This window comes from Chlorocebus sabaeus, chromosome 5 (assembly GCF_047675955.1).
Source record: "Chlorocebus sabaeus isolate Y175 chromosome 5, mChlSab1.0.hap1, whole genome shotgun sequence".
NCBI lineage: Eukaryota > Metazoa > Chordata > Mammalia > Primates > Cercopithecidae > Chlorocebus > Chlorocebus sabaeus.
This window is the reverse complement of record NC_132908.1, coordinates 15,459,631-15,483,159: the sequence shown is the minus strand read 5'-3', so window position 1 is coordinate 15,483,159 and position 23,529 is coordinate 15,459,631. Positions and strand designations below refer to the sequence as shown.

Sequence of the window (23,529 nt, the reverse complement as noted above, 5' to 3'; positions counted from 1 at the left end):
CTCCTGGGTTCAAGCAATCCTCCCACCTTGGCCTCCCAAAGTGCTAGGATTACAGGCGTGAGCCACTGTGCATGTCTATCCCATTTTATGGAAGACAAAAACAGCTGTCACACACCTAGTCAATGAGCCAGGATTTGAACCCAGTATTTGGTCTGGCCCAGAGTCTGCACCCATCACCATTAGACTATAATCAAAGAATGGGTAACTGGAAGGGCAGGAGTGTAAAGTGTAACTGAAACCAAGCTCTTGAATTTCAAATGGACTCTTCCTCTCTGCCTCTGCCAACTTTTCTCTTCTCACAGCAGATGAGCTTCCCTCCTGTTGGCAGGAGATGTGGGTCTCTACAGCCTCCAGCCTCATTTCCCACAGCCTCCACCACAGACAAGGACCCACATACAGTCTCTCCAATTCCAAGTTCAAAATCTGGCCCCACTTGGGTCATGGGCCAATCTCTGGGCCAGGCACCTGTGGACAGGGAGGGCAGGGTGCTAGGGCTTCAGGGCTTTGGGGTAAAACCAATCCATGGTAGGTAGAGGCAGGACCCCACTAGGGGTCAACATGGCAGGGATGGAAGAGGAGGTGAAAGCAGTTCTCATGAGAAAGAATGCATGTTAGGACACTAGTATTTACTTCATCTGAAAGCAAAGGAAACTTGCCAGGAAGCCTCAGTGGGAAGAAGCCGGTTGGCCAAGGTTCCAGAGCGACCCTTCCAGCTGTGGCCCTTCGACATCTAGTCCAGATGCTGAATGTCACTCCCTCAAAAGTGGGCAAGCAGATTTAATACGGGACTGAAGGGGACCGTCCTCCCGGACTCCCACAAAGGGGCATTAGCATGCATTATCATCCCGCTCTGCCCGCCTGGATGAAATATGAAAGGGGTCTTTGAAGACACATCCAGGGTGTTTAGCAAACGCTCCAGAATGGCTCATCTGAAAATATCGCCTGAAAAAAAGCACAGGACTCAGGACTCATTGTGTAATCCGTTATATTTCACAGTTGAAGTTTTGGCAGGAGGTGGGCTAAATTTCCATTCGCTTTCACTTCATTCTGTTTGTCAGTTCCACTGGCTTCCTCCACTCCTCAATCGTAAGTTACATGGCAAGAATCCCAGGGTGGTGGGGCAAGAAAGCAGGCTTCACAATGCATCGGAATTGGGTTTGAATCTTGACTTTGCCACTTGCTAGCTGGTTGATCTTGGAAAAGTTATTCAACCTCTGTGAACCTCAGTTTTTGTTTTGTCTTTGTTTTTTGTTTTTTTGTTTTGTTTTTTGTTTTGAGACAGGGTCTCACTCTGTCACCCAGGCTGGAGTGCAGTGATGCAATCTCAGCTCACTATAACCTCCACCTCCTGGGTTCAAGCGATTCTCCTGCCTCAGCCTCCCGAGTAGCTGGGAGCTACTCAGGCACCACCATGCCTTGGCTAATTTTTATATTTTTAGTAGAAACAAGTTTTTGCCATGTTGCCCCGGCTGCTCTCGAACTTCTGACCTCAGGTGATCTGCCTACCTAGGCCTCCAAAAGTGCTGGGATTGCCGGTGTGAGTCACTGCGCCTGGTCAGTTTTTTTACCTGAGAAGTAAAAATCCCAACACCTACCTTGTGAGGTAGTTAAGAGGATTATACGTAATACAGGGAAAACTCTAGATTAGTCAGGATGGAATGACTATGCTGCAATGTCAACTAAATCCTCAAGTATCAGAGACTTTAGTCCAACAAAGGGCTTTTTTCTTACTTATTCCAAGTTCCTTCCCCTTCTGCAGGGTAGCTCCTCTATCATGGAACAAAATAAAGCCAGTCACCAAGAGATGCTGGCACCAGCAGAGGAGACAGATGAACAGACACAGAAAGCATCTTGGTGTCGTGTTACTGAGTCCCTAGTTCCTGCCACAAGGCGCTGGTCCATGCAGCTCCTCCCTCTCTTCTGTGAGTCCCTAAGTTCTGGGTTTACTTACAAGTGTTCCCTGTGTGCTTCAGTCGCTTGTAACTGAAGGCCTGGGTTTCGGGTTACGAGCAGGACAACAAGAGCCTCTGCTGCACATGCCCAAGATCACACAACTGTGCAGAGGAAACCTAGGAAAATCCAACGCAGTTACAAGGGATTGAAGCCCAAGCTGAACAATTTGCTGATTCCTCTGGTGTAAATATTTCCATGATGGCCAATTTCAAGCTACCAATGTATGCCAGCTGGCTTGCAAAATTCCCAAAAATTTAATGCTTGGTTCTTGTGGACTGGTACAAGCCAATTCCAGCACACCGCTAGCCAGAGGGTTATGGGCAGGACAACAAGGGCATCTGCTGCACACGCCCAAGGTCACACAACTGCAGAGAGCATGACTGGCATCTTTCAGCACAGTGGGGTATGATTCCAGGACTATGGTCTTTCCCTTCTACTGTGGTGGGTGTTATTCATCCTTATCCCTTGACCATGCACAGACTGTGGTGATGAACCGGCATTGGGCAGGGGAAAGGAGATGCCGGTGCCACAAAGAGGAGGGCAGAGACATGAATGATTATTGAGCAGGATCTTGCAAATCATACAGTCTGGCTCCACACTGAATGCTGGACTCCTCCTGAAGCACCCCTTCCAAGTGATCATCCGGCCTCGACTTGGACAGTTCTGTGAAGGAGGAGCTCACCACACCTCTTACAGAGGATCTGCCTCCTAGGAGTCTCGCATCACCAGACTAGGTTGGGATTCAAACAGCCAACCGCCTGTTAAAGAGAAGTCATTGCCGTGTGTCCAGGGCAATAGATGGATTTGTCGCTGGAGGAAGGCACTTGAAGAATGAGCAAGCCGCTGGATCAGACACGTGGAGCAGATGAAGTGCCTGGGCCCAGACCCACTTCAGCAATGGCTCCTTTTGTCAAAGCCACTCAGCAAAAGCGAGACTATCCCATGATAAATGTTGATCTGGATCGCAGGCAGGGTTCTCTCGCTGACGGGGCTTCAGGACATCTCCCAGGCTGAAAGATGATGACGGTGCTCAAACTCTCTTGGGTATAAGAATTACCAGGAAGTGCCCTGGGTCCCAGCCCAGATCTTCACTGTATAGGTCTGAGACTTGCCCTGAGACCTGCCTATCTCTCAAGGTGGAGCCAGTCTCATGGGCATACAACATTCAGAAGGGTCCTGGGCTTGGTTTAATGCTCTGTTCTCATTATATTCACATTCTTAATAATTCATTTTTGTTTTTTTTGAGACAAGGTCTCACTCTGTCACCCAGGTTGGAGTGCAATGGCATAATCATAGCTCATTGCAGCCTCAACCTCCCTGGACTCAAACGATCCTCCCACCTCAGCCTCCTAAGTAGCTGGGACTACAGGCGCCCACCACCATGCCCAGCTAATTTTTGTATTTTTAGTAGAGATGGTGTTTCATCATGTTGGCCAGGCTGGTGTCAAAACCCTGACCTCAAGTGATCCTCCTACCTCGGCCTCCGAAAGTGCTGGGATTACAGGCGTGAGCCACCACCCCTGGCCTATTTTCACATTCTTTATAATTTTACTTAAAATATTTTTTAGAAACAGGATCTCACTATGTTGCCCAGGCTGGACTCACACTCCTGGGCTCCAGCAATCCCCATGCCCCAGCCTCCTGAGTAGCTGGGACTACAGGCATATGCCACCATGCTCGGTCCTTAATATTTTTTAAAGCTAAAGACCCTGCATTTTTATTTTGCACTGAGCCCCATGCATTATATAGCTGGTTGCAGCTGGCGGTCTCCAAACCATACTTAAACAGCAATGGATTAAGGAACGATGTCAAGTGTAAATGTGAACACACTTCAAATAGTTCAGCTTACATTTACTGAGCACCTAGTATGTGCTGGGCACTGGTGCCAGGCAGGCTAGAACACAATGGTCACTGAGCCCAAAGGCTGTTCTCGAGGAATTCACAGTGAGTGGAGGATCTTAGTTTATTCGTTCAACCTTTCTGTAGCTGGCAGTGTGCCTAGGGCTGAGCATCCAGCCTTAAACAAAAGACCAGACTCTGCTGTGGGAGGACCTCTTAAGGATGAAGGATTCCGCCACCACCCAAAACTGGGGAATAAAACTGAACTAAGAGTTAACAATAAAACAAGCACCTAATAGATCAGAATTAAGATTTTCAAAAATCAGAGACAGGCCCTGTAAAAGTATGATAACCTAGGCAACATAGCAAGACCCTATCCCTACCGATAAATAAGTAAATTAGCTGAGCATGGTGGCGTGTGCCTCTAATCCCAGCTACTTGGGAGGCTGAGGTGGGAGGATCACTTGAGCAGGGGAGGTGGAGGCTGCAGTGAGCCAGGATCGTGCCACTGCACTCCAGCTTGGGTGACACAGTGAGGCCCTGTCTCAACAACAACAGCAAAAAAGCAAGATGGAGCCATGAGCTCTGAAGGTAGACATCTTTGAAAAGAGATGACATTTCTCTGAAATGAATTTTCGGTACCAAGAACCACCCTCAAACTAGAATAGCTCCCCAGTCACTGTCCTGTCACCCAGTTCTGCTTTCTTCGTGGCACTTGTCACTAAGATGACCCCATGTATTTATCTGTGTGTTTACTTCAGCAACGTGTGTCTTCCCACTAGAATATAAGGTTCCATGAGAGTGAGGACTCTTGTCTTTTTTTTTTTTTTTTTTTTTTTTTTGGATAAGGGTCTCACTCTGTCACCCAGGCTGGAGTGCAGTGGCACATTCTTGGCTCACTGCAACCTCTCCCTCCTGGGTTCAACTGATTCCTTTGCCTCAGCCTCCTGAGTAGCTGGGACTACAGGCATGTGCCACCACACCCGGCTAATTTTTGTATTTTTGGTAGAGACGGGATTTTGCCACGTTGGCCAGGCTGGCCTCAAACTCATGACCTCAAGTGATCCACCCACCTCGGCCTCCCAAAGTACTGGGATTATAGGCGTGAGCCACCGCACCGGGCCAGGAGTTTTGTCTTTTAGTATTCACTATATCCCCAGGTCTAGACCACTGCCTGGCACATAACAGGTACTCCCTACATTTTTGTTGAGTGAATACATGATTTTGTCCTCCCTGGTAAAGACAAAAGAGGAGGCTAAATTGCAGTTGATATGACTTAGCCAGATATACACATATAAACACTTCCTACCCTAAAGGATTGGGAGCCTGAAAAAGGCTATCGTAATAAACTAAGGAACCATGTTACAGCTAACTTGTTTTTAAAACCATAGCACCCAATGCTGGAAACACTGTGAGTATCTTTGTGGTTGGATACCAACTCTTTGAAGAGCAATAAGGTATGAAGTGTCAAAAGCTGTAAAAATGTTCACTCATTAGACTTGGCATTCCCACTCCTGAGAATTTAAAGAAATAATTCAAGAGTAGCAAAGAGTTTTTGCATAAAGGTGCTTATTGTTTTATTATCGGGTAAAAAAAAAAAAAAACTAGAACAAGTTAACTGTCTGACAGTTGGTGTACACGGCCTGTAACTATGATCATTATGAAAACTCACTGGAGCCACACAGGAAAAAGATTATGATAAATGAAAGAAGTCACATGAAAACTAGAATATATATTATGGTTCCAAGTAAGAAAACCACTTACAAACAAGGGCAAGAACAGAGCAAGGAATCATGGGAATATTGTGTGTTGGAGACGGCGGGCTGCCTCTCAAATTTGGTCCTTTCCTTTTCCTGGAGATACAGCTTGGCCAGACATTTAGGAGTCCTTGCAAGTAGGGGGAGCCACAGGACTGGGTTCAACTCAACAGAAAGAGACCAGATGCAATGCAACACTTCCTGTCTGGCCCATAAAATCCTACCACATGGCCAGGCATGGTGGGTCACGCCTGTAGTCCCAGCACTTTGGGAGGCCGAGGTGGGTGGATCACCTGAGGTCAGGAGTTCGAGACCAACCTGACCAACAAGGTGAAACCCCATTTCTACTAAAAATAGAAAAATTAGCTGGGCATGGTGGCAGGTGCCTATAGTCCCAGCTACTCAGGAGGCTGAGACAGGAGAATTGCTTGAACCTGGGAGGCAGAGGTTGCAGTGAGCCGAGATCACACCACTGCACTCCAGCCTGGGCAATGGAGTGAGAATCCATCTCAAAAAAAAAAAAAAAAAAAAAAAAAAAACCCTACCACATGTGTTCCACCAAGTTCTGTCTCCAAGGTGACCCTGGAAGCCACACGGGGAAGGTGGCAGAGACGCTAGGAGCCTGAGCAGAGACCCAAATGACTATTAAAAATGCAGACCTACCCATCCTTATTCACCTGGGACCGCCCTGAACTATATCATAAGTAAGAAATAAACCCCTATTGTACATATGTGCACCATTTGAGTTGGGCCTATTTGTTACAGCCATTTAGCCAAACCTAATCCATGTATACAGTGGCTAAAGTGGCTGAGATGACATGTTGCACAGACGTGAGAGTCAGAAGGACTTGAGTTCAAGTCCCAGTGATGACATTTACCATCTGTGTGACCTTGAGAAGCTGCCTAACTACTCTCAGACCATTTCCTCATCAGTTTGTTTTGAGAATCGAATGAGAAAATTGCTATAAAGCCCTTAGCACTGCATCTAAGATGGGGAAGAGATGGTCAATGAATTCAAGTTTCCTGCAGCCCAGTTGCATCCCTGCCCTGCCCTGGTTTCTGAGAGACAGTTGCCGAATCTAGTGTCAAAGTTAACTAAATATGGCCTGAGTGGGACTCCGTACTTCTATAGTTGCGTCCTTGTGGACAAACTGCAACCTAGCTTAATAGGTAGACAAGATTGAAAACCTAACTTAGGAGTATGCTCCTGTAACGATAGCTGAGTCTTGGCCAATCCCAGAGGCCATAGTTCAACCACTCATACACTGCTGAGTGTTCAAACTGTATTCAAATAAAGGCAAATGCCAACTTGTAACAATCCAGCCATTCTGTACTTCACTTCTGATTTCTGTAGATCATTTCCCTTCTTCTGTCCATAAACCTTCTTCCACCACGTGGCTGTGCTGCAGTGTCTATGAATCTGCTGTGATTCTGGGGTCTGCCCAATTCGTGAATCATTCGTTGCTCAATTAAACTACTTTAAATTGAATTCGGCTGAGGTTTTCTTTTATCACTAGTTTGAGCTGGTTTTCTAATGTTTGTAAACGGGAGTGCTGACGAATATAACACTGCTCCAAATATTAACATCTTTCTCCCAACCCATCACCCAGACAGAAGTGGTCCAGCCTGGGCAACCCTAGGAGGAGGCTAGCTCTCCTCTAGAAGGCTTAGGATGGAGCCAGTGGGCAGTAACTGGCTCACTGTCTCCTGCAACTTAAATCAGAACCAGGTCCAGAAACCAAGTTGACCCCCAAAGAGTGTTTCCCAAAATATGGCTCCATGCCCATCTCAGGTCAGGCTGGGCTGTTTTCCTGGACAGAGAAGTCCCAGACAAGCAGGCAGTGGTCAGTGGGCTGTGCCCAGGCTGAGAACATTTCCCAGAGCAGATGGCATCTCTGGCAGTCCCTTAAAGCCAGCAGAGGCCAAGTCATGTCCAAGAGGCCAAAAGGCCCAATATGGTGGAGACAGTCTACAGTCCCCATGAATAAGGGATCCTGATGCCTTCCCTATGTACCAGGTAGTCACTACCTGAGGGGCCCAGAGCAGCAGGAGGGCAGAGCCAGCCTGGGCAGGGGCACTAGGCCAGAAGTGGGGCTCACATCTTCACCACACACACACACACACACAAATGCACATGCACACAGATAGTTACATTCACACATCACATACATGTGTACAGTTCCTTGCAAACTCAACTTCTGCTGACAGCACAACAAACAATGGGGCCACAGTGTGGCATGGAGGAAACCCTGGAGTCTGATCTCATTTTTTTTTTTTTTTTGCATGTGTCAGGGGATAAAGATATTTGATAAAAATCTTCGAGTCACATCCCCACCAGTCCCTGCCTACCTGTAGACCCCAACAAGCCAGCTTCATGGCCCCTCAGATACCGCCTCACCGGGTCCCCAGGGATTGACCTCAGTCCTGGAAATGCGGAAAGATCTGTATCTTTAACAGCTGAGACTGGTGGCCTTCTGCCAGCTTTCCTAGAGGCAGAGCTGGAGACGGGGACTTGGGTGGATGTGTTTTGTTTTGTTTTTGTTATTTTGTGTTCTTTTGGGGTTTTTTTTTAAAGGGGCTTTCAGGAGAAGGGCGGTGAGGGCTATAGGATGCAGAAGGGGTCAGAGCAGAGTGAGAATGAGGTCCCTTAAATTCCTACCTTGACCTACCCCACGAGCAGCAGAGAGCACACCACAGGATCGTCCGCACCGTGGGGCAGGGACCAGCCACTCCTGTTGCTGTATTGGTTAATCACTGGGCCATTACTGGACATGGCATCCCATCCCAGGCAACATGGCTCCCATCTGAGGGTGATTCTCTAGAGAAGGACAGCTGTGAGCTCACAGCAGGTGAGGCTCCAAAAGCAGCTATGCCAGTCTAGACCTCAGGGGAAGGGGGAGTTCATCTCTAGGCAGGGATGATTTTCAAAACATTGAACTCTTGACATGCGGGAGCACTGACCAATCAGAACAGACACTGTGACCAAACAGTGGATACCAGTGGAATGTCCACGCTGCCTCTGTGAAGGGGCAGTCCCATGAGCCAAGCCCCAGACCAGCTGTTCTGGGAGCATCACATCATTGCACTGAATTCTCACAACCGCCCCGTAATGCTGGGACCATCCCCATTTTCCTGCCCAACAGCCTCAGTCTCATAGACACTAGGCGGCTCTTCCAGTGTCACACGGTCCAGTCAACAACGGGCAGAACTCGCACTCTGATCTGTCTGGCTCCAAAGCTGCTAAAAATTTTCCACTCGGCCTCACTGGCTTGACAGAGATTAAAAAAGAAGGCAAGTCCTACTTTCCAAGAGACGCTAAGGTCCCTCGGCGACGCTGGATCATGATTTTATCATGTTCAGAGGGGAATGAAAGGGACAGAAAACAAGCGATGTGTGATCTCCTGTCATGTCAAGAGACGCTCTTTTCAAAGAAATGTACATTTCGCAGAATCAATACGCTGTGGGGCCCAGAAAGCTGAGGCAGACACACAGCCCCGACCCCTGCACGTGGGAGCCCTGTTACGAGAGACGGCAGAAATTAAACTGAATCACCTGAAGCAAGTAGGTTGTAAATGTTCAATATTAATGACCCACCTCAGCCCCAAAGAAGAGAGCATTAGGCTTTGTCCAGCTGTGTGCTCTGTTGTTAAAAGACCAACTTGTGGCCACGCACGGTGGCTCACACCTGTAATCCCAGCACTTTGGGAGGCAAAGGCAGGTGGATCACCTGTGGTCGGGAATTCGAGACCAAACTGGCCAACATGGTGAAACCCCGTCTCTACTAAAAATACAAAAATTTGCTGGGTGTGGTGGTGCACGCCTGTAATCTGAGCTACTCGGGAGATTAAGGCAGGAGAATCGCTTGAACCCAGGAGGCGGAGGTTGCAGTGAGCCGAGATCGCGCCATTGCACTCCAGCCTGGGCGACAAGAGTGAAACTCCATCTCAAAAACAAACAAACAACAACAACAACAAAACTTGTGCTTTGATGGGCATTCCTTTCCCTTCCTGCTAAGGGTTGGGATGATGGCAGAACTGTGTCCACTGTCCTGGAGGCTGACAAACTTTTTCTGTAAAGTGCCAGATAATAAATATTTTGTGGGCCACGCGATCTCTGGTGCAACTACTCGACCCTGCCATTGTCATGCAAATGTAGACATGGATGATAATAAATGCATGGGTGTGACTGTGTTCCAATAAAACTTTATTTATAAAACAGACAGCTGGCCGGAGTTGGGCAGTGGGCAGTAGTTTGCCACCCCCTGCCCGTCCTATTCCTTGGCTTTTTCGGGTACACCAAGGAGTGCAATCTGGATGCTGGGGTATTTTATGGCCACTGGGCATAACCATAACCTGGGCCTTTTGTCTGTGAACCTGGGTCACTGGCTATGGTGAAGGTCGGGCAACCGAGGTTTAGACGACTCAATACACATTCATGCCCACAAACCCAACCAGGAAAAAGATGTGCCAAGTTGAGTATACGACACTGTTGGAACTCAACTGTTTTTTTTTTTTTTAAATAAATGTATAAGTAAACTTTTTATTTTAGAACAGTTTTAGAAAAATGGTGAAAGCAGTACAGAGAGTTTCCATGTACCCCACAGCTTGATGCATTATGAACTGAAGTCCACACTTCTTTTTTTTTTTTGAGACAGGGTCTTGCTCTGTCACCCAGGCTGGAGTGCAGTGGTGTAACCACAGTTCACCGCAGCCTCATCCTCCCCAGGCTCAAGCGATCCTACATCTCAGCCTCCCAAGTAGCTGGAAATACGGGTGCATGCCACCATCCCCAGATAATTTATTTGTTTGTGTTTTGAGACAGGGTCTCCCTCTCATTGCCCATGCTGGTATACAGTGGCACAATCATGCTCACTTGCAGCCTTGACTTCCCAGGCTCAACTGATCCTCCCATCTCAGCCTCCTGAGTAGCTAGGACTACAGGTGCACACCACAAGCCTGGATACTTTTTTATATTTTTTGTAGAGATGGGGTTTCACCATGTTGCCCAGGCTGGTCTTGAACTCCTGGGCTCAAGCCATCCACCTGCTTCGACCTCCCAAAGTGCTAGGGTTAAGGGCGTGAGCCACCGCGCCCGGCCACTCTGATTGCCTTAGTTTTTGCTTAATGTTCTTTTTCTGTTCAGGGTACCACATGGAGCATTTTGAGAAGTGCTGGTCAGGTATTTTGTAGAATGTTCCTCAACTGGGATTTGGCAGATGCTTTTCTCATCCTTAGTCTTGGCTTGTGTGTGTTTCGAGGAGGAGGACCACAGAGCTTAAGAATCATTCTCAGCACTCTGTATCAGGCACGCATTCTCTCAAGATGACTTGCCACTATTGATGTTGACTTTGATCACCTGGCTGAGGTAGTGTCTGTGTTCTCCACTGTAAAGTTACTCTCTCCTCTTTCTTCACACTGTACTCTTTGGAAGACAGTCACTATGCATGGCCCACACGTAGGATGTGGGGAGTCCACTCCATCTCCTTGAGGATGGAATAGCTATATAAATTACCTGGGGCCAGGCACGGTGGCTCACACCTGTAATCCCAGCACTTGAATGGGAGGCCAAGGAGGGTGATCACCTGAGGTCAGGAGTTTGAGACCAGCCTGGTCAACATGGTGAAACCCCGTCTCTACTAAAAATACAAAAAATTAGCCAGGCGTGGCAGTGCGTGCCTGTGATCCCAGCGACTCAGGAGGCTGAGGCATGAGAATCACTTGAACCTGGGAGGTGGAGGTTGCAGTAAGCAGAGATCGTATCACTTCACTCCAACCTGGGCAACAGAGCAAGACCTTGTGTTTAAAAAAAATTAATTATCTGGAATTCTTCTGACTGGGAAATTTGTCTCTTCTCTCTTATTTATCTGATCATTTATATCAGTATGGAATCATGGGTGTTTATTTCATTCTTTGAGTTCTATTCCAGTACTACTTTTTGGGGGCTCAAATTGTTCTGGCTTTGACCCCTGGGAGCTTTTTCATTGGCTCCTGTGTCCCTCTGAGATGCCTCATCACTGCAGCAGTTTCATTTTGTTTCATTTAGTACCTCCTCACCCTGTGACCCTACAAGATGCTTCAGGTTCTTCTTAACTATTTCCTCCCTCGGTCCCCCAGGATCGACATTTGTTCAAGAAGTCTGGTTCCTTTTATTGGAGAATGGTATTTAACGGAGAACAGAGACCTGGGCACTACAGGTTTGTTGCTACTGGGGTGTCCTTGCTTCTAGGCTCTCTTCACTGACAGCCAGGATTAGTAACATATCTATAAATATTTCTCTTTGTAGCCATCTGTATCTATACTGAGCTAAACATGTGTTCACACTGATGTCTGCCACTCTAATCCACTGCCACATGGATCACTCTAGCCTTGCCTCCTTTACCCACCTGTAAACCTCCCATCCCCCACCTCCATCCACTACTTGATGAATTTCAGTAAGCATGTGAGGTGGTTGGTTATGGAAGCCATTTTCGACCTATATATAAGATGGCAGTTTCGTCTGGTTTCTCCTAAATAGAAGACAAGTGTGAAATGGTAACATGGTGTCCGTAGGAGTCATATGGATGGACCATGGCCAACTGTATTATTAAGGAATATTCATGCATTCATTCATCCATTCATACATCCATCCATCCACCCATTCGTTTACCAGTGAATGAGTAAAACATTAGGTATTCACTGCACCATCCTCTCCTGGACTTCCCCCTACCTCACTGGTCAATTCCTCTCTGTCTGTTGAGCAGGGCCCTCCCTGCCCATCATCTGAAGGTTGCACTGTCCCAAGGTTTGGCCCCCAGCCCTCTCTTCTTCTCAGTCTTCAGAAGGACACCTATTATTCAATCCCGTGGCTTCATCTGTCATCCAAAAACACTCCCAGCTCACCACGTCTCATCTCCAGCTGTGATTTCTCACCCAGGCTGCAGACTCAGGTGTCTGATAAGCATCTCAAACTCATGATGGCCAAAACAGAACTCTCAATCTCCCTACCCATCTCAGTGGTTCAGCCAGAAACAAAGGATTAACTTATCATTGATTCCTCCCTTCCCTCACCTCCTGTATTAAATACATCAGCAAGACCTTTCTGCTCGATCTCTGAAGCATAGCCCCAAGCTCACCACGTCCTGCCACTGTCACTTCCATCACCCTAATCCAAGCCATTGCTGTCTTTTGCCTAAACTAATGGAAGACATCCTCCTTGCTTCTCTCTCTACATTCATTCTTGCTTCCCAATAATCCAATCTCCTCAAAATTTAAAGAAGCGATTGTTTAAAAGTATACATCAGATCACTCCCCTTTCCCTACTTAAACCCTCCAATGCCTTCTATTGCAATTAGAATAAAATCTAAACTCCTTTCCAGGGCCTCCACATGACCCGGTCCCTGCCATCTTTCTCATCTCTTCCTCTCAATCACTTGGCTCTGACCACCCTGGCCTCTCTGCTATTCCTAAAACTCACGGAGCTCGTTTCCTCCTCAGGCCCTTTGCAATTACGGTCCCCTCTGCCTGGGCAGCTCTTCCCCCAGATATCTGCATAACTGGCCCTTCTCCTCCTCAGGTCTCAGCTCAAATGCTGCCTCCTCAGAGAGACCTTCCATGACATCAATCATCCTCTGTCACATTGCCTTGTTCCGCTTCTTTTTTCCGTAACACCTGGCATTATCCAGTAACTTCTTATGTGCGTGTTCACCATTACTCCTCCATCAGCACTGTGCTCCTAAGAGCTGAGGCCCAGTCTCTCTCACACCTCTAAACCCCCAGTATGCCAAGCAGCACCCAGCGCAGGGGAGATGCTCAGTTCATACTTGTTGAATGAATTAATGATGCCCCCCCTAAAACTAAAATATACAAAGCACCCACTAGAGAGACAAGAGGTTAGAAAATGTTTTCTGGGCCGGGTGCGGTGGCTCAGGCCTGTAATCCCAGCACTTTGGGAGGCTGAGGTGAGCAGATCGTCTGAGGTCAGGGTTTGAGACCAACCTGGCCAACATGGTAAAGCCCTGTCTCTACTAAAAAATGCAAAAATTAGCCAGGCGTGGGGGCAGGCGCCTATAATCCCAGCTACTAGGGAGGCTGAGGTACGATTATCATTTGAACCCAAGAGGTGGAGGTTGCAGTGAGCTGAGATCACACCACTGCACTCCAGCCTGGGTGACAGAGCAAGACCCCATCTCAAAAACAACAATAACAACAAAACTTTTTCTGTAAAGGCCCAGATAGTAAGTATTTTAGGCTTTCTAGGCCACATGGTCTTTGCCACAACTACTTACCTCTGGCACTGCCAGGCAAAAGCAGCCATAATCTGCAAATGAATGGGCATGGCTGTGTGTTCATAACACTTTATTTATAAAACAAAAACAGTGGACCATAGTTTGCTAACCCCTGCGGTAGCCCAGTCTAAGTCTTGAACATCATCTGTGTAATTAGTTCACAGTGAGGAGTTCACCACTGTCATAATTACTCATTCCATGAATGCATGCGGAGTACCAGTCGCCACTCAGGTGAGGCATTCTTGAAACTCTGAGAGGCAAGAAGCAAAATGTTCTTTCTCCATACCCAGGCCCGCTCCAGTCCGTGAAAAGGAAGCGAGAGAGGCAGGCTGCAAGTTTGATCACTGAGCGGCTGCTAGCTACCTCTCCCCATCAGCTCCAAGAGCAGAAACGGGATGAAAATGCAGCAGCTGCCGGCTTCTGTCCTCTTGCCAGCTGCCTCTCTTACAAAACTAGACAGGGAGGGGCAGCCGCCAGTCTCCAGAGGCACAGACTCTGCACAGAATTGAGGATCACTTGTTCCAATGCATTCATCTTATCTTACAAAATCTTCAGATTCCAAAAAGCACACGTAAGAAGGGCTGCTGTTCCATTCACACAGTGAAATATTGTGCATCTGAAAGAATATGTAGATGGGTGGCACCTTAAACAACCCCAGGATCACAGACATTTAAATTTCTAGTAGAAGGGGTGAAATTTAAATGTCTGTGATCCTGGCTGGGCGTGGTGGCTCTTGCCTGTAATCCCAACACTTAGGGAGGCAGGTGGGAGGACTGCTTGAGCTCAGGAGTTCAAGACCAGCCTGGGCAACCTAGTGAGAGCTCATCTCTACAAAGATTAAAAGAAAAAAAAATTAGCCAGGCGTGGTGGTGCACTCCTGTAGTCCCAGCTACTCAGCAGGCTGAGGCACCATGATCCCTTGACTCCAGGAGATCAAGGCTGCAGCGAGCTGTGATGGTGCCACTGTACTCCAGCCTGAGGAACAGAACACAACTCCATCTAAAATAAAAGTTCATATTCCAACCAAGATCCCACCATTGTATCATGAAGCATAAACACCTGCCCCCACTGAAAAAGTACAGGGGAAGGCAGCCATATCATATCTTCCCCAACCTCAGCAAGTTCCAGGGCAGGAAGAGTCTCGCCACCCCAGCACACAGTAGGCCCACTGGAAAATGAGTGTCTCCCTTCTCTAGGCATTTCATGGTCATGGTCAGAAAATCAGGTTCATTTTGCTAATGAAAGAGAAAGCCAAAAATGGAGGGTGATTTTTTTTTATTTTTGGTCTTACTCGGTCGCCAGGCTAGAGTGCAAAGGTGCGGTCTCGGCTCACTGCAACCTCCGCCTCCCCAGTTCAAGCAATTCTCATGCCTCAGCCTCCCGAGTAGCTGGGACTACAGGTACCTGCCACCACGCCCAGCTAATTTTTGTATTTTTACTAGAGACAGGGTTTTACCATGTTGGCCAGGATGGTCTCGATCTCTTGACCTCATGATCCGCCCACCTCAGCCTCCCAAAGTGCTGGGATTACAGGTGTGAGACACCACACTGGGCCTGGAGGGTGATTTTGACCAGGCCTTCTCATCAGGTTTTGGAAGGAAGTGGAGCTGACTTCTCTTCTGTTGCTTTTGCCCACCCAGGACCACTTGTTCCTCTGGCTAATACAGCACCCCAGGCACAGGGGCCGCCTGTCACATAAGCGTGGGCGTGGCTCCTGTGTGGCCAGGCCCCGGTGATTCTGGAAAGGTTGCCCATAAGTCATTATCCTGTCCCAGGACTGGCATGTGATGTGGTGGGATGGAAGCTGTCCATCTGCTGGGTCTGCAGATGGGGCCAATGTAAAGCCCAACATTGCCGGATGATGTCAGAAGCAGAATCCATAGGCAAAAGCCAGCTTTCCAACACTCCACTCTCAGTTCCCTGCCATCTCCACTTCTGTGGATATGTGCCTGGCATCTGCCTCTGCCCCTGCCTCTGAGAGCAGTGACTGAGCAAACAGTCCTGGACCCGGCTGAAAGGATGGGCCTGTCTGTTTCTAGCAGCGTGGTCTTTCGGAATGCTGATTCCTGAAAGAGTTGGCATCAAGGGAAGCAGAGTCAGGAGGTGGAAATTGAGCCTGGGTCCAGCTATGCATGAAGCCAGACACTCCTGGATTTCTCCGTTACTTGATCAGAGAAATGCCCCATTTTGCTCAAGCTAGTTGGAGGTGGATTTCTGTTACTTGAAACCAAAAGAGCCTTAACTAATACACAACTAGAAATGCATCCATGGTCACTGACCATTCATGTGACAGACATTTATTGAGCACTATTCCATTTGCCTAATGTTGCATAAGTTACTCCCAAACTTAGAGGCTCAATACAGTCGTATAACACATTCGCAGATCCTGTGGGTCAAGAAGTTGGGAAGACACTGTAGATTGAACTTTGTTCTCTGCTTTCTCTTTCTTGGAAAGCGAGGACATAGCTTGAAGTCAGTACTGATTTGGGACTGTGTGTAAGGCATATCCGTGCTTCACTGTCGCTATGTTTTTAAGTTTTCTAAAATTAAAACAGCTCATTTTAGGGGGAAATAAAGAATCTGGGAAGAGCTCAGCTGGGCAGCACTGACCTGGGGTCTCTTGAGTGGTGGAAGTCGGATGTCAACTGGAGCTGCACTCATCAGAAGGCTTGACCGGGGCTGGGAAATTTGCTTCCAAGCTGGCTCATGTGCAAGCTGTACAGGCTGGGGGCCAGGGGACTCACCCCTCCCCATGAGACTGCCTGAGCACCCTCATGCAAGGCAGTTGGCTTCCCAAGAGCCAAAGTGCAATGCCTGTGATGACCTAGCCCGAGAAGTCACACATCATCACTCACTTCCTCCACTTCCCACGGGTTGCCCAAAGCCAGCCTGATTCAGTGTGGGAGGGGACCATATAAAAACGCAGTGTGGATCCCTGGGGGCCATCCTGAGGCTGGCTATGTACTACAAACACCCCCCACATGCCACGGATTGGACACACAGCCCTTGACCCCCACTGAACATCAGCCTAAACAGAAGGCAACCAAGCAAACATCATCCCCCAAACTCTTTCCAACTCCTACCTTAGGGCCACCCCAGCTTTTAAGTAAAGGGAATTGTGCCTAATAATTATTCCTACTAAGGAACTAGATCTCAGGGTCTGGTCATGCAGCTCTTTGGTTACAGAAACAACACTGATGAAATAATCAAAAGTCCTCCACCATTCTCGCCCCCAGCCATGAACCCGTCCACTGCACACACTGCTCCACGTCACTGTGCCTTTCCTAACTTTACTATAGCTTATGCCTGCCTCTCCTGTATGACATCCACGTGACATCCATCTCTAAACCTCTGAGTCATCCCTAGACAAGCTGGCACATGACTACATCATCTCATTTCATACATCAAAGGCAGGAAAACATGGTGGTTAAGAACTCTTGGACCTGGGTTCAAACCCCTGCTCTGCCACCTGACAGCTTCCAGATTGTTCAGCCTCAGTTTCTTTCTCTGAAAAATGGGGCTGGAAGCATACGTGCTTCATGAACTCATGAAGCGTCCACATGCATGCAAGGGCATGGCACGGTGCCTAGCACACAGTAGCTCAAGAAAGGCTGGTTGTGCCTGCTGGTGTGCTTGATCCAGAGAGGCAATCACTCATTTGTTTTTTCCTTATCTCCTGAATCTTTGTTTCTCACTATTTAGACCATGAGAATTAAGCACAGGACTGCCTCTTCCTCCAGTCATCTCACCAATTCTTCCACACACACATGCACATGCACAAACACACACACACACACACACACACACACGTTCTCATGCCACCTTCGGCCCTTCCCATCTCCTGTAACCCCAGAAAATTGAAGTGAGGCCATCGCCTTACAATGGCACTGCCCTGGCCAGGTGTGGTGACTCATGCCTATCATCTCAGCACTTTGAGCCAGAAGGATCACTTAAGGCCAAGAGTTCAAGACCAGCCTGGTCAACATAGCCGAGACCCTGTCTCTACAAAAAAATAAAAGTTTTTAATTAAAAAAGAATGGCACTGCCCTAAAGCTCCTCATCAAGGATTTATGGTTGTTTTTATGGCCACTTTAATAGGCAAAAATGTGGACAGAACAGAGTTCCCCAAGAACCTACCATCTTAGACCATTTTTTTTTTTTTAATTCCTCAGCAAACAAGTCTCTGATATGACTTTTGTCCCATTCCAAATCTATTAACAGGCCGGGTGCGGCAGCTCTCACCTATAATCCCAGCACTTTGGGAGGCTGAGGTTGGTGGATTACCTGAGGTAAGGAGTTCAAGACCAGCCTGGACAATATGGGGAAACCCAGTCTCTATTAAAAATACAAAAAATTAGCTGGGCGTGGTGGTGGGCACCTGTAATCCCAGCTACTCGGGAGGCTGAGGCAGGAAATCGCTTGAAACCGGGAGGCGGAGGTTGCAGTGAGCTGAGATCACCCTACTGCACTCCAGCCTGGGCCACAAGAGCAAAACTCTGTCTCAAAAAAAAAAAAAAAAATCTAATAACATTGTTTATTTCTCACAGAAGGATCACAGGAGTTCTGTCCTGAGATTGCCAGAAAAATGATGAACAGAAAATTACACACAACCAAACAGGCCCAACTTTCAAATGGACTGAGAATGACCCACACAAGTTCCACCAAGGCCAAGGGTGACCTGCAGCCAGCGATGGGGAAAGTCTGCCACTTACTGGCAGCCTCCGGAACTGGATGGAGTGTATTGACACTTAATCGTATCTTTCACAAGCTCTTAACCTTTACACCCCGTCAATAAAAATCCCATTAACATTCAAAAGGGATGTTTCTGGGAGTCCACTTGGAATTAAGAGTTGGAAAACACTCCAAGAAAAGGATTCTGTATTAATACCACATCTGTCCCAGATCTTCAACACTGTTCACTTTCCTTCCACGGTGCCAACACCAAGCTAGCTGATAGGTGGGAACGGGGCAGCTCTGCGGTTGGCCCCCAAGAGCCACGGAGTCCCCCAAGCTGACCCTCTGTGGTGGTAGTGGCACCTAACAAGAACTTCCGCCTTGTTTTCCCTCTCTCCATGCTTCGTCCTTTTGGACTCTGCTCACACATCATATCCAGAAAGCTCCCTGAGCTCTCCGGTGGGACGAGAACTCTGCTCTGTGCTCCTGTGGCCCATGTTCCTCCACCTGGAGGTCCTCGGCTCACTGCATTACCCATCTGCTTACTGACTTGCCTTCTACCCAGTGATGGCCCACGTGCTGTGAGGGCACGTGCTATGTGCCCATCTATTCGTTCCTGTGTGCATGCGTTCATTCATTCCTTACTGAATGCCCACCACGTGCCAAGCATCGGGGTACAAAGAACAAGGCAGATGGAGCCCCCTGGCCACTTACAGCTTGCTGTAGAGTGTTGTCTACTCTACTCATCCTCACATACCCATGCCTGTCCTATGCGGCACCCAATAAATGTTGGATGCACGGCTGTGTCCCCTCCTTCAGTATCACTTAATGACTTCCTGCAAGGATTAAGTTCATGCTGTTAAAATGCTGTGACTTCCTCTGGATCTCTCAGGCAAGCCGGCAACCTTTAAGCCTCACCTGGCCGACATAGGCATTTTGTTTGGCCAAAGTGTGTAGTTATTTTTAAAACACTGCATTTGTGGCTAGTGTTTAAAATTGGGAAAATTTCACAGAAATCTTTTTCTGGCTTCTCTAGAAAAGTGAACGCACATTTCTGCGCAGCAGGGGTGAGCCAGAGTTGAGTACCTAAGCTTCCTTTAGACGTGGTGGGAACACTTCAATTTGCCACAATCCCCACTATCTCCCATTTCTCTGTCACTGAGGCCAAAAGCGGCTAGGGATCATGTCGGCTGAGCTAGTGTTTTTCTTGCCCTAGTCAGCTTCACTCAAGACCCTGACTTGCTCTGTATGTGGCTCAACTGAAGACCCCGGGGGTTACGCGCATGCCATCCAAGAAATACATCTGAGATGAGCTACAACACAAATGAATGGGCCATTTTATTGATTTTTACCTCCTAACATAGCCTCCTAATAGTGGATACAGGGTGCTGTGGTTTCCACCAGGGATCTCAGATGCAAAGGGAAGTGAAGAAAACAGATAAATTCCTAGGGTACCTCACCATGGATCCAAACACCATGTCAACTGGAACTCTTCTTGCAAACGAAGGCTGAAGATCAAGAATGACATTCTCACACCACAGCATAGCTTAAATACTTCTTTGACAAAAATAATAAATTATATTTGACTCAGAAAATAAATTCTGTTCAGCAGAGTGACAGGAGGGTCCATTCATTGCATTGCACGAGGGGCCATACGGACGGGTGAGGATGGGTGCAGGATGCCACAGTGACACGGGACACGGGGCACGAGGCCAGCAGCACAGGCTGAAGTTAGCTGACGCATGCTTTTGGCTTTTATCCCATGGGCAGGTGGCAGCCGGACCCCTGGCTGTGGCCTGTCCCAAGTGAGACTACAACTGCCCCCTTCCTCCTCACGTCCGCCTTGTCTTCTGTTTCTTGGCTTGTCTCTTTGCGTCTTCGGGGCCGCTGTTGTCAGAGGCTGCCTGGCCGAGCGCGCGGACTCCCTGCAGCCGGCTTGTTAACTGCAGCAGCAAAGGAATGAGCTGGAAAAGAGAGAAAGTGGGAGAGGGAGGGGCACAAAGAGGAGGCTTCTGCCAGACGAACAGCGGGGCCTCACTTCTCAACACACCTTCTTCAGACGTGATCAGCAGCTGCCACGTGCTAAAGGGTGGCTTTCAGTTCAAACGAGGCAGGCCGCTGTACTAGGGATGGGCTGGCCTTTCTCTGGGACCCACACGTCCTTAGAGGTGTTCCAGGTTTAAGGATTAGGAGATGTTACAGAAGTTTACAGCCTTGAAAGGAGACCTAAGAGTGGACTTGAGGCCTCCAGGGGCCCTCCCGACCCTGAAATGTGTTTTCTGTGACCCTGGATATCCCCCTGCTATCACTCCTGCAGCTGTGAGGACTTGCTCTCCCTGACACACCCGCCGTCTCCTGAGGCCTCTGGATTTCCTACCTTGTCGTGGTTGTAACCGGCCAGCAGAACCAGCAGCGTCAGTGGCAGGGCAATGTAGGATCCTTGTGCGATGTCCTGTTCAGGAAGCTTCCTCTGCAAACACCGAGAGCCCTGTCACTCCTCACCAAGGCCGCACACTTGTCCATCATCCATCTTCCACAGTGCCACAGCCACCACCCACCCAGCCTTCCAAAGTGGCCACCCGAGGACACCCAGGGGCCCTCATGATCCAAATTCTTTCTATCCAAAGGAAGGAACCAAAGTGATTTGGATATGTTTTCCCATGAATCCTCTTCTGCCCAAACTCTCACTCTATTTGCTTCTGAAACTCAGGGACAAAGAGATTCCAATGACAAGGCATTCCTCAGCCTCTGAACGGTCCTCCAAACCGAGGGAATGAAAAGATGCAGCTACCAGGGAGTCTTGGTGGTTGAAAAGCAACTGGGTCTCAGTTTGTTGAGTCCCAGCAACTTGCAGGGATTTAGTCCCACAAGGATGTATCAAGAACCTACTGTTCTAGGCCCAGGGCACACAGTGAGGGGCAGCTATTCCCAGCCAGTACGGCCTAGTGAGGAAGCAAAGCAGGCACTGCTACCAGCATCCCTGTTGCCATTCTCCCTTTCTCCCAATAGAACCCCCGACTTTTATCTGGGCCACTGAGAATACAGACTACCTTTCCAAGCCTCCCCTGCAGCCATGCCGCAGCCCTGGAACTACATTCTGGTCAATGGTACAGGAACAGAAGCGGTAAGTGCCACACCCTGGCTGGACCCTAGAGGAGAAGTGGTGTGCCCTCCCTTTTGCTGGGTGGACAGCATTTGGCCAACCGCCCCATTTTGGAGAAAAGCAATGCACTGGAACGGCACAATGAGACAGAAGAGGCCTGGGTCCCCTAACGTCTTGGAGCTACCAGACTATCTCTGCACTGGTCACTCCTGGACACTTGACATGAGACAGAAATTTCCATCTTGCTAAAGCCCCTGAAATGCTGGGTTCTAAAGCATCAAGTGAACCTAGATCCTATTAGCCCACTCTACTCCTATAAAGGAAACAAATAAATGAAATGAGAACTTTCCAGTAATGATAAAAACAAGTTAATGAGCCAGAGCAATGTTTTCAGTGTAGGGTACCAGGACACCTCTCTCAGGAGGTTCCCAAGGCCGCAGCTATTTTCATGACAAGAGTAAGATGTGATGTGCCTTTTCCACCTCATTTGTTCACAAGCGCACAGTGGACTTTTCCAGAGGCAACGTGCCCTGATGTCATCACGCTCACAACTAATGGAATGTGTGGCTTGTGGGTTCTTGTGTTTTCAACATCTCAGTTTTAATTTCTAACATGATAAATACACACAGAGATAATCCATGCAAACTCAAACTCTTTAAACTCCTCAATAATTTTTAACAGTATAAAGCGGTCCTGCAACCAACCCATCCGAGAACTGCTGGGCTAGAAAGTGACTGTGGGGGGACACTGTACCTGGGATGCCCCTTCATAAATGAAAGAGTAAGGGCAGGAACAGATTTCCGTCTCCAACTGCCTACTCCTGTATTTTTGGACATCTCTTAGATCCCAACCCATTTTTCCACTGAAGTAAACACGTAAGTTTAATTCAGGCCAGGCGCGGTGGCTCATGCCTGTAATCCCAGCACTTTGGGAGGCTGAGTTGGGCAGATCACCTGAGGTCAGGAGTTCGAGACCAGCCTGGCGAGCATGGTGAAACCCTGTCTCTACTAAAAATACAAAATTAGCCAGGAGCAGTGGTGCAGGCCTGTAAACCCAGTTACTCAGGAGGCTGACACAGGAGAATCACTTGAACCCAGGAGGCAGAGGTTGCAGTGGGCCAAGATCATGCCACTGCACTCCAGCAGGGGCAACAAAGCAAGACTCCGTCTCGGAAAAAAAAAATAATAATGAATAAATAAATATGTAAATAAAAGTTTAATTCAGCAGGAATTAGAGTGATTGAGTCTAGGCTCAGGTCCCAGGCCTCACCGGGTAAACTCAGGCAACCACGTTCAGACTCAGTTTACTCAACTATGACATGGAGATCGTATGAACAACACCCCCTGTGGGTGGACGCTGTGAAACTCGATGAAATGAGTATGTGAAATGCTCAGCAGTGCACAGAATACTGAGTAAAATCCAGTCGCGAGGCTGTGGGCAGTCAAAAAAAGAAGGAAACCAACGTGCTCACAAAGCCCCCGTGAGCATGCAATGCTGAGCCACTCATCCCCAGGAGGGCAGAACAAGGCGGAAACCACGTGGCTTGAGACAAACCGCCTCACCTGAGTCCTGGTTCTGCTGACTAACACTCGGGAAGTGACTCAATGTTTCTGGGCTTCTGTGGAAATGGCAGGAACGGCACACCTGCTCGAAGGCTTATTGTAAGGATCAACCAGTGAGGGCCCTGTGTAGGGTCGTACAGAGCAGGCGCTCTCTTCATTCATCACTTGGCCCTGCTTGGGAATTCAAGCCCCGGCAGGCACAGTTTCTCACATTCTCCGAAGTGACAGGCAGCAGCTACGAGGTTGGGCTGCTCGGCCACCACCAAGCAGTGTCTCTACATTCCTGCCACCGGCTCTCAGGTGTGTCCGTCAGCCCAGATGAGCTGTCTGCTAGGGGCTTCTGAGAATGTCGCTGCCTGCAGCTGTCAATGGCCTTCA

The 23,529-nt window shown here is 48.4% G+C and overlaps 1 protein-coding gene across 3 annotated transcripts in view; it reads right to left on the bottom strand.

The window, feature by feature from the left end:
* Window positions 1–19,800: 19,800 nt before the first annotated feature.
* LOC103228897 (BOS complex subunit NOMO1) overlaps window positions 19,801–23,529 on the bottom strand; it is a 64,129-nt gene continuing 60,400 nt past the window's right edge. For all 3 annotated transcript variants that reach the window (XM_007986578.3, XM_007986598.3, XM_007986572.3), the window contains 2 exons: window positions 20,864–20,956; window positions 19,801–20,450 (listed from right to left, as the gene is read on the bottom strand). In XM_007986578.3, coding sequence (XP_007984769.1) covers window positions 20,319–20,450; window positions 20,864–20,956 — 225 coding nt within the window. In that variant the 3' untranslated portion in view covers window positions 19,801–20,318. The remainder of the gene's footprint in view (window positions 20,451–20,863; window positions 20,957–23,529) is intronic.